The 14,856-nt window shown below is 41.7% G+C and overlaps 3 protein-coding genes across 3 annotated transcripts; 2 read left to right on the forward strand and 1 right to left on the reverse strand.

Annotated features, from left to right (window-relative positions):
- The first annotated feature begins 482 nt into the window (after nt 1-482).
- On the forward strand, nt 483-2,293 carry LOC311487774 (trace amine-associated receptor 13c-like). The gene is made up of 2 exons (XM_084544143.1): nt 483-885; nt 1,071-2,293. Exons 1-2 carry the CDS (start codon nt 647-649, stop codon nt 1,888-1,890), a joined length of 1,059 nt encoding a protein of 352 aa, XP_084400269.1. The 5' UTR covers nt 483-646; the 3' UTR covers nt 1,891-2,293.
- A 3,157-nt stretch (nt 2,294-5,450) lies between these two features.
- Nucleotides 5,451-7,242, forward strand: LOC311487662 (trace amine-associated receptor 13c-like). The gene is made up of 2 exons (XM_084544016.1): nt 5,451-5,867; nt 6,053-7,242. Exons 1-2 carry the CDS (start codon nt 5,629-5,631, stop codon nt 6,867-6,869), a joined length of 1,056 nt encoding a protein of 351 aa, XP_084400142.1. The 5' UTR covers nt 5,451-5,628; the 3' UTR covers nt 6,870-7,242.
- A 4,162-nt stretch (nt 7,243-11,404) lies between these two features.
- On the reverse strand, nt 11,405-14,054 carry LOC311488057 (trace amine-associated receptor 13c-like). Its single transcript, XM_084544560.1, has 2 exons — nt 13,606-14,054; nt 11,405-13,504 (listed from the first exon to the last, which is right to left on the reverse strand). Exons 1-2 carry the CDS (start codon nt 13,767-13,769, stop codon nt 12,631-12,633), a joined length of 1,038 nt encoding a protein of 345 aa, XP_084400686.1. The 5' UTR covers nt 13,770-14,054; the 3' UTR covers nt 11,405-12,630.
- Between the last annotated feature and the right edge of the window lie 802 nt (nt 14,055-14,856).

Consider the following 14,856-nt stretch of genomic DNA (forward strand, 5'->3'; position numbering starts at 1 on the left):
ATTTAATACATGGTGCACGAACTCGATATGAATAAAGTTGACGTGCTTTGACAGAATGTGCAGCGTTTTTGCTTCCCCTTGATTTAGTTGTTAAAATATATAAAACCAAGGAAGCACACAAGTCATCACAGTAATGTAGTGGAAAGAACGAGGTACCATGCCAACACTGGATCTGAGACAATGTGGTCTGACAATGCTTCAGACTGACAGTGTTTCTAAAACATACTTACAAGTACATCACCTACAGTATCTAGGACAGTTAGATCAGCCTTGGAAATATAGCTCATCAATGAGAGTCTGGTGGTCCAACATACTGTACATCAGGTGGACAGAGTATAGGATCCCAGCTTCATGAACAGAGCAGGAAAAGTTGGAACTTGGGGTTTATGCAATGAGCTTCTTCTGGGCTCTAATCCTGCACCATCTGGTCATGGCTGGTGGTTATACTTGGTTACGCTTAGTTTTTCCCAAATACAAAACAACATGGAGCTTCTTCACACGTTTTGATAAAAGATAAACAATAGAAGCAAAACAGGGAAAACTCTGATGGAGATACGTAAGGAGAAGGAAGAAGTTTAGTTGCTTCTGTTGAAAAACAACGGCCACCAGAGGGAAAGAGGAGGAGCAATTAGGAGGAAGAGGAGGAATGAATGTGGTATATGACAAAGAGCTTCAGGCAGAAGCTCAGCAGCTTCTCCTCCTCGTTCTAATGATGACGACCTTTGAGGAGGCTGAACTCTGCTTTCCACATCTCCTCAACTCATCCTGCAGGAAGACAATGCGTTCTCACTCAGCATCTGTGTTCATTTACCTGATACTGTCCCTCATCTCTCTGATCACTGTGACTCTTAACCTGCTGGTCATCATCTCCATCTCCCACTTCAAGTAATCTAAAGTTTAGTGATGTTCTAAATGTGGTAGCTGTACAGAAAGGAATGATTAATGCAACACAAAATAGAGATGGCCAGATCTCACACTGTGTCGTAGTAACTAAATAGAGTTCAGTCATGCTTTTATCTACTTCAATGACAATTATTACTGATAAGTGTGTTGCTTTCTAACTTCTCCAGGCGGCTCCACACTCCCACCAACCTCCTCCTCCTCTCTCTGGCTGTCTCAGATTGCTTCGTGGGCCTCCTCATGTTATTCCAAATCATGCTCATAGACGGCTGCTGGTTCCTTGGTGATCTAATGTGTGCTCTGTATTATGTATTTGCTTATATTATTACCTCTGCTGCAGTAGGAACCATGGTGTTGATATCTATTGACCGCTATGTGGCCATTTGTGATCCTCTACATTATCCCACCAAAGTCACTCAGAGAAGAGTTCGTATCTGTGTTTGTCTGTGTTGGATCTGTTCTGCTCTCTTTCCTAGTCAGATTATGAAAGATAATGTGGAACAACCAGGCAGGTATAAATCCTGCTCTGGGGAGTGTGTGGTTGCTGTTGATAATGTTACAGGAATTATAGATGTTCTGTTGTCCTTTGCCGGTCCTGTTGCCGTTATCGTGGTTCTGTATCTGAGAGTATTTGTGGTAGCGGTGTCTCAGGCTCGTGCCATGAGGTCTAATATTGCAGCTCTTACTCTGCAGCGTTCAGGGAATGTAACTGCTAAGAAATCTGAACTGAAAGCAGCCAGAACTATTGGCGTCGTCATCACTGTTTTTCTGATATGTCTCTGTCCATATTACTGTGTTACACTTACGGGCCAGGACGCCTTCCTCAATACTTCATCTATTGCATTTGTTTTATGTCTGTTCTATTTTAACTCCTGTCTAAACCCAATCATCTATGCTCTGTTTTACCCCTGGTTCAGAAAATCTGTTAAACATATTGTCACACTTCAGATACTGAAGCCTGGCTCATCTGAGACCAACATAGTGAAATGAAATTTTGAGACACAACTCTTGACAGCCTGCTGTTTCCATTGTCTGTCCACCCTGACTGTGTTATGACAGTGGTTGCATTTCAGTTCTGCAACAAACACTGTGTAGCTTTTAATTCAAAGATGTAGCTGTGAATTTAAACCTATCTTCTGTCTGAATAAATCAGCATCTCGTTAGCCAGCCTGCAAGTGGAAGAGAGAAGCTAATGATTTTATGCTATAATAGAGCTTGTCTTGTTCTTCAGAGGTGTCTGGCGGCAGCAGTGCGGCTTCCCAGCATAAAGATGCTCCGTCAAACTGAACATGTTGTTCATTTACAGAATTCTAGTGCATGAACCACTGAACAGCAATAAATGAGCTAAATGCTGATATTTTATTTTCCATTTTTAATTACAGGTTTTCCTGAATTCAAATTGTCCTGCAAAAGTATGTCCAATCCCCAAATGCTTTACAAGTGTCTAGTGTCGAAGGTGTCAGAATTTTGTCTCAGTTGCTTTGTCTCTGTGAACAGAACAAAGGTTAAACACAACTTTTATTAACTACTCTCTTAATCTGAATGAAATATACTGTAGGTTTGGAAGCACCCTAAATATACTGTACATATAGTAATTCACACCCATAATCTTGAGAGACAAAACAGTGTTCAACAGAATAAATGCCCATGTAAAAACACATCATTATGTATTGCTCCCATTAAATGTTTATGTCAGATACTATAAATTATATCATCATTCAACAGATATGACATTACACATGTTTCATATGATAACTCATATCATTGTACTATCCCGGCTAGGATCCTTGCTCAGTTTGATGTTCAGACAGTTTTTACTTTTAACATTCCAGTGATTTTGTGTCAGGTTTTAAGACTTGTCACAGTACTAATACTGCTACTATCCTTGGGACAAATGATCTCATTGGTGCTTTGGAAATATAACATAGCAATGCATGTGTTTCACTGCCTTATTTACGGATCTATTTAAGGAGTTTGAGTTAATCATGAATTATTGCTGAACAAATTTAGGAATACTGGTTTTAGTCCAAGGACTGTTTAGTGCAGGGGGGCATCAAATCAGAATTTTTTTTTTTTTTTTTTTTTTTAGATGAGAAGCAAAACATCACATTCTCTAAGTAGGCTAAAAGTCCAGTGTTATTCTTGGGGGATTTTAGCAGCTCTAGACCATAAAAGGCCATGCCGTCATTTCAACATTATGTGGAAACCCCTTCAACAAGAAAAATAGTGGTGCAATAGTTACACTACCAAGGATTTTAATGCTTTTTATGCTCAATCCTCATCATCTGTTTACTTCAGTTGCACTAACAGGAAGTTAAACATCAAAAGCCTCAGTCCTTCGTTGGCCCTCATTGGATGGTGGCTGCTATTACGCAACATCAAAACTTGCTAGCATGCTCTAACTAGTGGTTGTACCGACTAGTCGACTCGTTGAATTTACTGCTGTGCTGTGATGCTTTAATCATCATCACCTGGACTAGTCACCGATCACATGACAGTAACATCGTGGACGGAGCCCAGTGGGTCTTTGCAGCAAACTAGCAGCGGTTCATCAAGTGTGTGGAAATACTTCACTAAAGATGAAGCCCATACTACCGTGACATGTTAGTCCTGAAATTCAACTAAAGTACTACTGCAAAAAAAGACATCTGCTAATGCTAGCAGAGGAACGGTCCAAATCCTCTGGACAGCAGTCAGTTAACAGCTTCACCAAATGTCCTGTGGTAACAGAAGGAGGAGAAGGAGGCTGCACATCAACTATTTCATAATGTTATTAGACCTTTAGCTGCAGGACACGGAGAAGGCTTCAGAGAAATATCCATCTAAACTATCCCATCTAACAACATGCTGTGAAGTACTATTAAATGCTATTGACGGTGCTGATAAACATATCTGCAGCACACGGTATTGATAAGCGCATATGTTTATGTTCAGTTCTGTTGGGTTCTACAGTATTAGTTGACATCGTTGCTGTCGTCATAGAGCGCGTTTATTTATCCTTGATGTCAGTGAATGCACCATATGAGAGACGAGTTACCATGCAGAACATCCTCCGTAGCTTCCTTTGTGTGAGACACTGCAATATGTATTCAGGTCAAGAACATACATTTCATCGTTGAAACTGGGTCATCTTTGATGGTGACATGAATAATAGGGTTGCTATCATTAACCCTTTGTAGGGCAAGGAACCATATGTGGTAACTTCCTCACACATTTTAAATTGTGTCACTGTGTCTTTCAGTGACGTTTAGAAGCATGTGGTTTTCAACCAGCCAATTAGCAAAGATCAATGTAACATTCTCAGGTCAAATTGGGGTCAAATGTGGTCTGCAAGGTCCTCTGCATGAACGCTGAGCATAACGGCTTTATTGTGTACCACGAAGAAGTGCTTGAATCAACACTTATGTTCTAATGTTGTAAGTGTATGTTAACATTTGTTTGTCACCTCAGGTCAAGGAACCCTTTATTGTCTTTTCTACATGAAAATGAAAATTTCTGAAACAATTCGAAAAAATAAAAAAAGTTTTCTTATGCCCTACAATAACACTCTAGAGTTGAAATTTTGAATTTCCAGGTATTTTATTGAGTGCCCTGTAAAGGGTTTAGGAGAAAAAAGTTTGAGAGACCTTATTTCACTGGATCTAATTCTCAGAAGAGAAAGGACGGCAACAGCCGCGTTAGGACATACAATGCTCTTGAACTTGATGGTATCCCAGCAAAGGTGATCAGGACTTTGTGTCATGGACAGTTTTTCACCCGCTCCTATGCAAATCCTATGATAATGGCAACCATGATCCTGGAGTTCAAGGAACTGGTGATGGACTTCTGGTGCAGCAGGAGGTCCTCCTTCCCAGTCATCATCTGGAAGAAGTAGTGAAGATAGTGGGGACCTACAAGATGCTTGGGCTGCAACTGAACAACAATCTGGACTGGTCAGACCAAGGAACTCTGAGGAACTGAAAAGCAGCTTTGAGGGACTTTTAGCTGTCAAACAGTCCTAAGAGTTCCTTGTATTCACACATTTTTCTTCCAGTGATGGCAAACATTGTCTCCCCATATACTAACTACATAGGTAGTTGCTTCTTAGCTCAACTCCTCACATTGCAGATTGTTGTGTTTATCCTGTGAAAGACACTGACAAGCCGATGCTTGACGTCCTTTGAGTTGTCAAGAATTATTCTGAAAGGCCCTCCCTTTTTGTTTCCAAGGAAGACTTCCCAGATTGTTCAGTGTAACAAACCATCAGGTGCATCACTTTGGACATGGGATAATCTACAGAAAGATCTAAAACTAGACACCATTATGCCAACATGATGCATTTAAGGGAATCATGAAGAATGTGGAGAAGGAGGCTAGGTGTTGGAGTTCACAGTTGGCCCCTTTAACACAGTTCAAAGTTGACATTTTTAATTGTCTACCACTTTCTTTCTTTGAATTCATGTTTATATTACATGGTCCTGCTCATATAAACTGTATATGTCAAGTAGATCATACATAACTTGGTGTAACTGGTCAACTTTGTTTTATTGAGATATTCTGTGTATTTTCTTCCCCATCCCTGGATCTTTGGTGTTTCTTACAGATCACATTTAGCTTCTAATTAGTTGACTCTGCTTGAAGGAGGAGTTTGGACTTCTTTCTCTAAGATAATAGAGATAATAATAAAAATACTGACGGCAACTGGCCACCAGAGGGAAAGAGGAAGAGCAATTAAGAGGAAGAGGAGGAATGAATGTGGTATATGACAAAGAGCTTCAGGCAAAAGCTCAGCAGCTTCTCCTCCTCGTTCTAATGATGACGACCTTTGAGGAGGCTGAACTCTGCTTTCCACATCTCCTCAACTCATCCTGCAGGAAGACAATGCGTTCTCACTCAGCATCTGTGTTCATTTACCTGATACTGTCCCTCATCTCTCTGATCACTGTGACTCTTAACCTGCTGGTCATCATCTCCATCTCCCACTTCAAGTAATCTAAAGTTTAGTGATGTTCTAAATGTGGTAGCTGTACAGAAAGGAATGATTAATGCAACACAAAATAGAGATGGCCAGATCTCACACTGTGTCGTAGTAACTAAATAGAGTTCAGTCATGCTTTTATCTACTTCAATGACAATTATTACTGATAAGTGTGTTGCTTTCTAACTTCTCCAGGCGGCTCCACACTCCCACCAACCTCCTCCTCCTCTCTCTGGCTGTCTCAGATTGCTTCGTGGGTCTCATCATGTTATTTCAAATCATGCTTATAGACGGCTGCTGGTTCCTTGGTGATCTAATGTGTGCTCTGTATTATGTTATTGCCTATATTTGTACCTCTGCTGCAGTAGGAACCATGGTGCTGATATCTATTGACCGCTATGTGGCCATTTGTGATCCTCTACATTATCCCACCAAAGTCACTCAGAGAAGAGTTCGTATCTGTGTTTGTCTGTGTTGGATCTGTTCTGCTCTCTTTCCTAGTCAGATTATGAAAGATAATGTGGAACAACCAGGCAGGTATAGCTCCTGCTCTGGGGAGTGTGTGGTTGTTGTTGATAATGTTACAGGAATTATAGATGTTCTGTTGTCCTTTGCTGGTCCTGTTGCCGTTATCGTGGTTCTGTATCTGAGAGTATTTGTGGTAGCGGTGTCTCAGGCTCGTGCCATGAGGTCTAATATTGCAGCTATCAGTCAACAGGGTACAGTGATTGTTAATGCAAAGAAATCTGAACTGAAAGCAGCCAGGACTATTGGCGTTGTCATTGTTGTGTTTATAATATGTCTCTGTCCATATTACTGTGTTACACTCACAGGCCAGGACGCCATGCTCAATACTTCATCCGTTCTATTTGTTTTAAGTCTTTTATTTTTTAACTCTTGTCTAAACCCGATCATCTATGCTCTGTTTTACCCCTGGTTCAGAAAATCTGTTAAACATATTGTTACACTTCAGATACTGAAGCCTGGCTCCTCTGAGACCAACATACTGTAGAGGGAGAGAGAGAGAGAGAGAAAGGAGCTACTAACATCAAGGATTCTTTCATACATACATAGAAACTAGCAGGTCTCTAACCGTTGATCTGTTTGGTCTCGTTTGAACGCAGCAATCACACTCTGTTTCAGGAAAAAATTAGCTGAGCTGAGTGCGGTTAGAGATGTTCGCTCTGCACCTAGTCTAGATGTTGTTGATATAAAGATGAGATAAGAACTTGTGAATCCCCCAATCCCTCACTCTCTGCCTATGATCCAACTTTGATTCCATTATTTTCTGAAATTCAACTTTTCTGTCAAAATGATGACTAAAAAGATGTGCAAAAACGCAATGTTGAGGACATGTCCGAACTTTGTCTCGATTGCTTTGTGAACACAAACTGAGGTTAAATGCAGCATTTCTGAACAATTCTGAATCAGTTACTTCCTGAATTGGAAGAAGGTGTGAAAGCACCCCAGAGAACAGAAGAGGGTGTAGAAGTTTAGAGACACATTTTAAACAGCCTCCTTGCCCCTCTGCTCTTCACTGTCAGTCCTCTGTCCTCTCTGATTGTGTTATGCCAGTAACATTTTATATTATGTGCATTTTATTTCTGTAACATACACCATGTAGGCCTTCATTTGCCTCTCTTATAAACTACCAGTTAGTATTTTCTGTCTAAATAAAACCACGTTGCTGCAAATGACTCTTGTTGTTTCATGTAAAATGTGAAATCAAGTGTGGCAGTGTATAAACCCATCAACCATCGTACATTATATGTGGAACTATAAATTACACTCCAAACATTTAACTCGATACATACAGGCATTAATATTACAGTACAGTCTGTCCTGAGTAGATTTGTGATTCAAGAATCAGAATCAGAATCAGAATACTTTATTAATCCTTCAAGGAAATTGTTTTGTTGCTCTTGCTCCCATAAAGTGAGAGTTGCAAGGTCACGTAGGCAAATACAATAAAAAAGCTTAACCACCTTATGGGTATAAAAGGAGAAGCCCCCAGCTATGTGTGTACAGAAGTTTTATTCTATCTGGGCTCCACCCAAGGACAATAGGAGGAGCACGGCCTTTCGTCTATCAGTAGTTTTCAATGTGTAGCTTAGGCCGGCTCTAACTGGTTTCTACAAGGTGAAATATTAGAGTGTGGTGCATCTTATCTAGTGAGCAAAGCTGCAGCAAAGTGGTAAACAAGCCCATAACTCGTATGATAGAAGAAGAGGACTGCTTTCTGTTTTTGACCTCACATAACCCTTCAATATCCAACACAATATAAAAAATAAGATGCATGAAAACCCAAATGCTGTGCAAGTATTCACAATATACAGAGGTAAGGGGTTATAAATAAATTAAAGTCCATGTTAAGAGTGACCAGCACTCAGTGGGAGGAGTTATAAAGTTTCATGGCCACGGGTAGGAATGAGCTTCTGTGGCGTTCTGTGGTGCATGTGGGTAGAATGAGTCTGTTACTAAGGGGCCGTCCACACAGAAACGCAAAAACGCAGAAGTTTTGCATCGTTTTGGCCGATCGTCCACACGTATCCTGTAAACGCATTGCCCTAAAACGCACTTTTCTGAAAACGGGTCCCAGGGTGGAGAAATTCGCAAACGCAGCTCTTGCGTTTCTTTGTGGACGGGGAAAACGGGGAAAACGATGACGTCATCGCCACACTCCCGAGCAGCCTTCCACCTCCCGCAAGACGTCTCATAACTACATCAACAACAATGGCGGACTACATGCTAGTTTTCCTGCTGGAGAAGATATTGAGCCTATTAGGGTTACTAGGGCAACATATCATCATATCATGCTCCTGTGCCACCACGCTGAGCAAAAAGGCGATTTGTAAACAGCGCTCAAGATTTGTGCGCATGCTCCGCCTCTTCCTCTCCATTTTTGGTGAATTTATGAAACTGAAACAGCGCCACCTATAGGCCTGGAATATGAAGTAGCGTTTTCGGTCGAGCTGAAACGGATCTGTGTGGACGCGGATATTTCTTGAAACGATGCCCTCGAAAACGGAGAGGGAAAAGATCGTTTTCGTACGTGTGGACGTAGCCAAAAGGTTCTCCTTAGACTGGTCAGTGCTGTTGTGCAGTGGGTGAGAGTAGTTGTCCAGGATGGTCTTCACTCTTGCCAACATCCTCCTCTCTGACACTGTGTTCAAAGAGTCCAGCTCCACCTCTACACAATCACTGGCCTTGTGCATCAGTTTTACTCTGTTGGCGTCTGCCAGTCTCAGCCTGCTGCCCCAGCATGCAACAGTGTACAGGAGCGCACTGGCCACCACAGACTCATAGAACATCCTCAACATTGTCCAGCAGATGTTGAAGGATGTCAGTCTCCACAGAAAGTAGAGTCGACTCTGAGGCTATTCTACAGGAAGGACCAGTCCAGTTTATTGTCAATGTGCACTCCCATCTACACTATATGGCCAAAAGTATTCTCTCATCTGCCTTTACACACATGTGAACTTCAGTGACGTCCCATTCTTAATTCATAGGGTTTAATATGACATCAGCCCACCCCTTGCAGCTAGAACAGCTTCAGCTCTTTACACAAGGTTTAGGAGTGTGTTTATATTTCAGACGAGGTGTCAAAAGTATTCACATTCTGTACTTAAGTAAAAGTACGGATACTTGTGTAAAAAAATACTCTGGTAAAAGTAAAAGTACTGATTCAACTCCTTTACTCAAGTAAAAGTAAGAAAGTACAGGCTCTGAAATGTACTTAAGTAAAAACGTAAAATGATTTTGCCATTAATGAAACAATTCATCCGTTGATAATTTTGCAAATGAAAAAGTTCTAGCAGAATAATCTAGACTGAATTGGCCAGATGTCCTGCATGAGCATCTGATAATTTTAATAATAAATCAAAAATGTGTGTTTCCATAGCATTGCTAATGTTGTAAACTAGCTTCCAAAAAATCCTCAAAAAGCTAATGATAGCAACAGAAACCACCATACATGAATTTGTTTGTTTCACATTAGACCAGTACTTCTCAAATAGTGGGGTCAGGTGGACTTTCAGTATTAGTGTCTTTATTGATGCTTGAACAATAAACAAGCCTCCAGTCACTAGGTGGCAGCAGAGCTCAAACTAACCAACAGGCTGCCTGTTTCAAAACAGTAGAAGAAGAACACAGGCAGCGCATCGTCGACTTTCCTTCCTCTATGTCCGATGCTCTAATCAAGTCCGATCATGTCACGTCTTTTACGTCTTGTCATCCGTGGAGGTTAAAAAGTAACGAGCCTGTTTTTCCATGTAAGGAGTAGAAAGTACAGATATTCGTGTACAAATGTAGGAAGTAAAAGTAAAAAGTCGTTAGAAAAATAAATACTCGAGTAAAGTACAGATACCTGAAAAATCTACTTAAGTACAGTAACGAAGTATTGTACTTCGTTACTTGCCACCTCTGTTTCAGACCATTCTTCTAGAATCACATTAGTGAGGTCAGACTCTGATGTTGGACTAGGAGGCCTGGCTCTCAGTCTTCACTCTAATTCATCCTAAAGGTGTTCTATCAGGTTGAGGTCAGGACTCTGTGCAGGCCAGTCAAGTTCTTCTCACCAAACTCCTCTCATCCATGTCTTTATGGACCTTGTCATGTTGGAACAGGAAGGGGCCGTCCCCAAAGTGTTCCCACAAAGTTGGGAGCATGGAATCGTCCAGAATCTCTTGGTATGCTGAAGCATTCAGAGTTCCTTTCACTGGAACTAAGGGGCCAAGCCCAGCTCCTGAAAAAGGTTGAAGTCTGTGATGTAGACAGTGAAAAGGAGGGGGGGGGGGGGGGGGGGGGGGGGGGTGCTGTCCCCTGTGGCGCCCCAGTGCTGCTGACCATCCTGTCTGACACACAGTGTTGCAGCCCACATGATTTTATTGGTGATAAAAAACATGAGATATTCAGTGTGCTGCCTTTCAGTCATTACAAACTGTTTTATGGTGTTTTGATGTCTTAGCAGTAAAGTTAATATCTGACTGTTCCTCTCAGGGGAATCTGTTCCACTTTCTTGGTGTCCAAGGAGCTTAATGAGCTGGTGTTACAAGTCCAGTTCAAAGAAAGAGATAAATGGCTCCACTAGTTTTTAGATTTGCATAAACCTTTAAGAATGAGGGTTAGTGTAAAATTAGAGGTGGAGTTTTTTGGAAACAGATGTTAAACATCTAAAAATCAGAAATAAAGAGTAAAACATGGTGGACACATAGCTAGAGGCGTAAGCGTCTAAATAAAATAATGTAATGTAAATGTAAAAATGTAAAAAAGTGAAAGTGAAATGTTGGATCAGCTTCTGTCTCTTCAAGTGGGACTACAGACTTCTCTAAAAACCAGCTCAGTTTAAATGACAACAAAGACTGACAGTCAGTTATTAAAGGATTTACTCTTATCATGGCCGCTGACAGGTAAGACCTGGTCTCAGTGTCTAGAATTAGCAGGTTAAAAATAAAACTGCTTTACAGGATTGACAGAGAATTTCTTCCCATGCTGACACTCCTCCTCCTCCTCCTCCCCCTCCTCCTCCTCGCCGTTTGGTCTCCATTAGCAAGACAGAGTGAATCCAAAAAAATGTTTAGCTTCATCTAATTAAACCTAAACTAAAGAGTAAATAGTCAATAATGTTACACGTTTTCTTCATTTTAATTCAAATCTGATGCAACAACAATGAACAAAACAGAGCTGCACCCATTTTAACCACAGTACTGCCAGGAGGCGCTTCGAACCTTTAAATGTCTGCAAATCATCTTAAACAAATGGGGCCTGGTCCCAGCCCCGAGGCCTGCAGGGGAGGAAGGGTTAAATACAAACTTCAAGACAGCACTTTTCAACAGAGACAAAACATAAAAGATGTCAGTATCCACACAGAATCAGAGGAGGAGTCTCGCGTTTAAAATGGTTCCTCAGGTTTTAGCCCAGCAGCAGATATCCTCTTTAATTCAAATAAATAAGCATTAATAAAGCATCTGAAGGACATTTCAGTTTCTAAATCTCATAGATGTCTTTGATAGAACCACATGTAGCTGAAATGCAGCATTTCACTGCAGTTTATCAACTTTAGAAAAAGTTCATACTTCAAAATGTAGGACTAGTTCTAGCTTCTAGTTCTAGTTTTCTGATTTATAAGATAATTTATGCCACAGAGGGGAAAGTGGCAGATTTGCAGCAACATAATAGTTTTAGGAAGGTGTACGCAACCTCAAGTAAACATGAAATGAATATAGCAGATTATTGCAGAGGTGCACAAAAGAAATAAAACACAAAGGCAGCTCCTGTAAATAAATATATAATAAATGAAGACAATACACGCTGCACATGTTGTGAATATGTTATAGGGATTGTTGACAGCAGGTAATGTGCAGGGATACGTTCAAAGATAGAAGATGTTGAGATATTTCATTTATTTCACAACAAAACGTTAATGAATATTTCAAATCTATCTATGAGGTTAATCTCTGCAAAGCATTTATCAGATTCAGCTTCCAGCCTTCAAGGTGCTCCATCGTTCCAGTTCATTGATTAATAAAGTCTGCGTACTTTTGGTTTTCATGAAAAAATAAGGTTGTGCGCAGCGTCACCACAGACGACGCTGAGGAGTGTGAGTCCCTGGCTTCAGACGTGAAGATAAATAATTCAAATTTACATCTAAAATGTTGAATCACAGTTTCTCATGAGTGAAGAATGTGCAGCAGTTACCGTTTATCCAGACTTTCACATTTAACTACGCGTCATGATCAGGTGCATTTTTCGGTTAAAGGTGTCGCGTTGTGTCTCTACGGTACGTTCCATGATATACCATGACCTGGATGACTGAGAATCACAGACACATCTACGGTACGTTGTTCATTACAGGAGCCAGGCTGCAGGATTTCAAGCGTAACAATCATCTTAATAGATTTTCTGAACCAGGGGTAGAAGAAGGCGTATATGATCGGGTTTAGACACGAGTTAAAGTAGAAGAGACAAATAACGAAGGCAGCAGAGGAGGCATTGAGCAGGTGATCCTGCCCCGTGAGGGTCACGCAGAAGAACGGACACATACACATCAGAAACACAACAACGACAACGCCGAGGGTCCTGGCTGCCTTCAGCTCAGACTTCTTAACTGTCATGGTGACTGAGCGCTGCAGACTGACGGCTGCAATGTGGGAGCGTATGAGTCGAGCCTGAGACACCGCCACCACGAACACTCTGAGGTACAGAACCACGATGACGGTGATGGGAACAACAAAAGTCAAAATGAGATCTGCAAACCCAGCGATGTAATCAATAACAATCACACACTCTCCGTGGCAGGAGTTAAACCTGCCGGGTTGTTTCAGGTTGTCCTTCAGGTTTACACTCTGCAAGATAACAGAACAGATCCAACACAGAGAGACGCAGATCTGAACTCTGCTCTGAGTGACTTTGGTGGGATAATGTAGAGGATAACAAATGGCAGCATAGCGGTCAACAGATATGAGCACCATGGTTCCTACTGCAGCAGAGGTGATGATGTATGATAGATACTGATACAAGACACACATTAGATCACCAAGGAACCAGCAGCCGTCTATGAGCATGATCTGAAAAAACATGAGGAGGCCCACGAAGCAATCTGAGACCGCCAGAGAGAGGAGGAGGAGGTTGGTGGGAGTGTGGAGCTGCCTGGAGAAGAAGAAGAGAAATAAATGTCCCATTATTTGACTGTTGCATCAATAATCAACGAGACAAAAGACTCGAGGAGGTAATGAGATATATGCTCTGACCTGAAGTGGGAGATGGAGACGATGACGAGCAGGTTGAGGATGACAGTGAGCAGAGAGATGGACAACAGCAGGATGTAAATCAGCATGACCTCAAAGTCCGGACGCTTGGGCTTCCTGCAGGAGGAGTTGAAGAGCTGTGGAAAGCAGAGTTCATCTTCCTCCATCACAGCAGAGAGGAGCAGCTTCCTAAGCCCAAGCTTTGTGCCACACCGTTAATTTATCTCCTCCTCACTGGGCTCATCTTCCTCAAACCTCCTCCTCATCCTCATCCTTCATCATAAGTTCCAACCTTAAAATTAACCCTGCCTTCTTTTTTGTTTTTTCATCACATTAACAAGCCCAAAATATTCCATGACAAGTATTCCTGCAACGTTGTTCACATGGGTCCGTGCATAAACTTACTGGCACTTGGAGCTGTTCATGATTCCCTCCTCCTTCACTGAAGCAACAGCTCCTTCACCGTGGGTACAGTGTTTGATTTTGGTGTGGTCAGACTGAAACTCGTTCTCCACGGGGTTTTGAGAGACCGGATACACATTTTTGCAAAGTTCAGCCAGACTTGGTTGTGTTTCTGCTGCCCTGCCCCAAAGCCCAGATGGATTGGAGGGATATTTGTCACTTGTAGGGAACAACCGGTACTTGACACAAAGAGCTGTAGCTCCTTCAGTTTTGTTGTCAGCCTCTTGACCAGCGTAGCCAGATACAGCGGATGGTTTCCAGCCCAAAAGTTGTTCAAAAACCACCAAAACATGTAAGATCAATATTTAGTTTAGTGCTTTAAACACCGAGGCTACACTGGCTGCTCTAGTGTAGCCTGTCATAAAAACCATTGAAATCATTCAGCAACAAACAGCACCAGCCAGTGACCATACCTAGGGTTAGGGTTAGGGTCAGTAGGGTTTGGGTTAGGGTCAGTAGTCCTAACTCTAACTCTATCTGTATGTGCAAAATTAAGTTTTGTCTTTGTCCTATCGTCGGTTTTGGAGGGACGTCCTGTTCTTGATCATGTCACTGTTGTGCCATTGTTGATCCACTTGTCGTGTCTGTGTATTTAATTCTTTAGAAATGTTTTTGTCAGCCTCGCACGAGTGATACCTTTCAACAATGAAGGACTGTTGACACTTGGCTTGCTCATTGTGGCCTAGGCATAGTAGTTCCATTTCAGGTGACAACGATGACAATTCAGAACCAAAGACATGCAGAGCAGATTGTTCTCTCAGGCTTGTCCAGGCTGTTGGACATTAGTGGTGG

The sequence above is a fragment of the Chelon labrosus genome (assembly GCF_963514085.1).
Source record: "Chelon labrosus genome assembly, chromosome: 5".
Classification (NCBI taxonomy): Eukaryota; Metazoa; Chordata; class Actinopteri; order Mugiliformes; family Mugilidae; genus Chelon; species Chelon labrosus.

What these genes read in the sequence shown, in the direction of transcription:
- LOC311487774 (XM_084544143.1), top strand. Translation starts at nt 647, where the DNA reads ATGAATGTGGTATATGACAAAGAGCTTCAGGCAGAAGCTCAGCAGCTT. An exon ending in ATCTCCATCTCCCACTTCAA is followed by an intron (nt 886 to 1,070) that starts GTAATCTAAAGT and finishes TAACTTCTCCAG; the next exon opens with GCGGCTCCACACTCCCACCA.
- LOC311487662 (XM_084544016.1), top strand. Translation starts at nt 5,629, where the DNA reads ATGAATGTGGTATATGACAAAGAGCTTCAGGCAAAAGCTCAGCAGCTT. An exon ending in ATCTCCATCTCCCACTTCAA is followed by an intron (nt 5,868 to 6,052) that starts GTAATCTAAAGT and finishes TAACTTCTCCAG; the next exon opens with GCGGCTCCACACTCCCACCA.
- LOC311488057 (XM_084544560.1), bottom strand. Translation starts at nt 13,769, where the DNA reads ATGGAGGAAGATGAACTCTGCTTTCCACAGCTCTTCAACTCCTCCTGC. An exon ending in GTCTCCATCTCCCACTTCAG is followed by an intron (nt 13,505 to 13,605) that starts GTCAGAGCATAT and finishes CTTCTTCTCCAG; the next exon opens with GCAGCTCCACACTCCCACCA.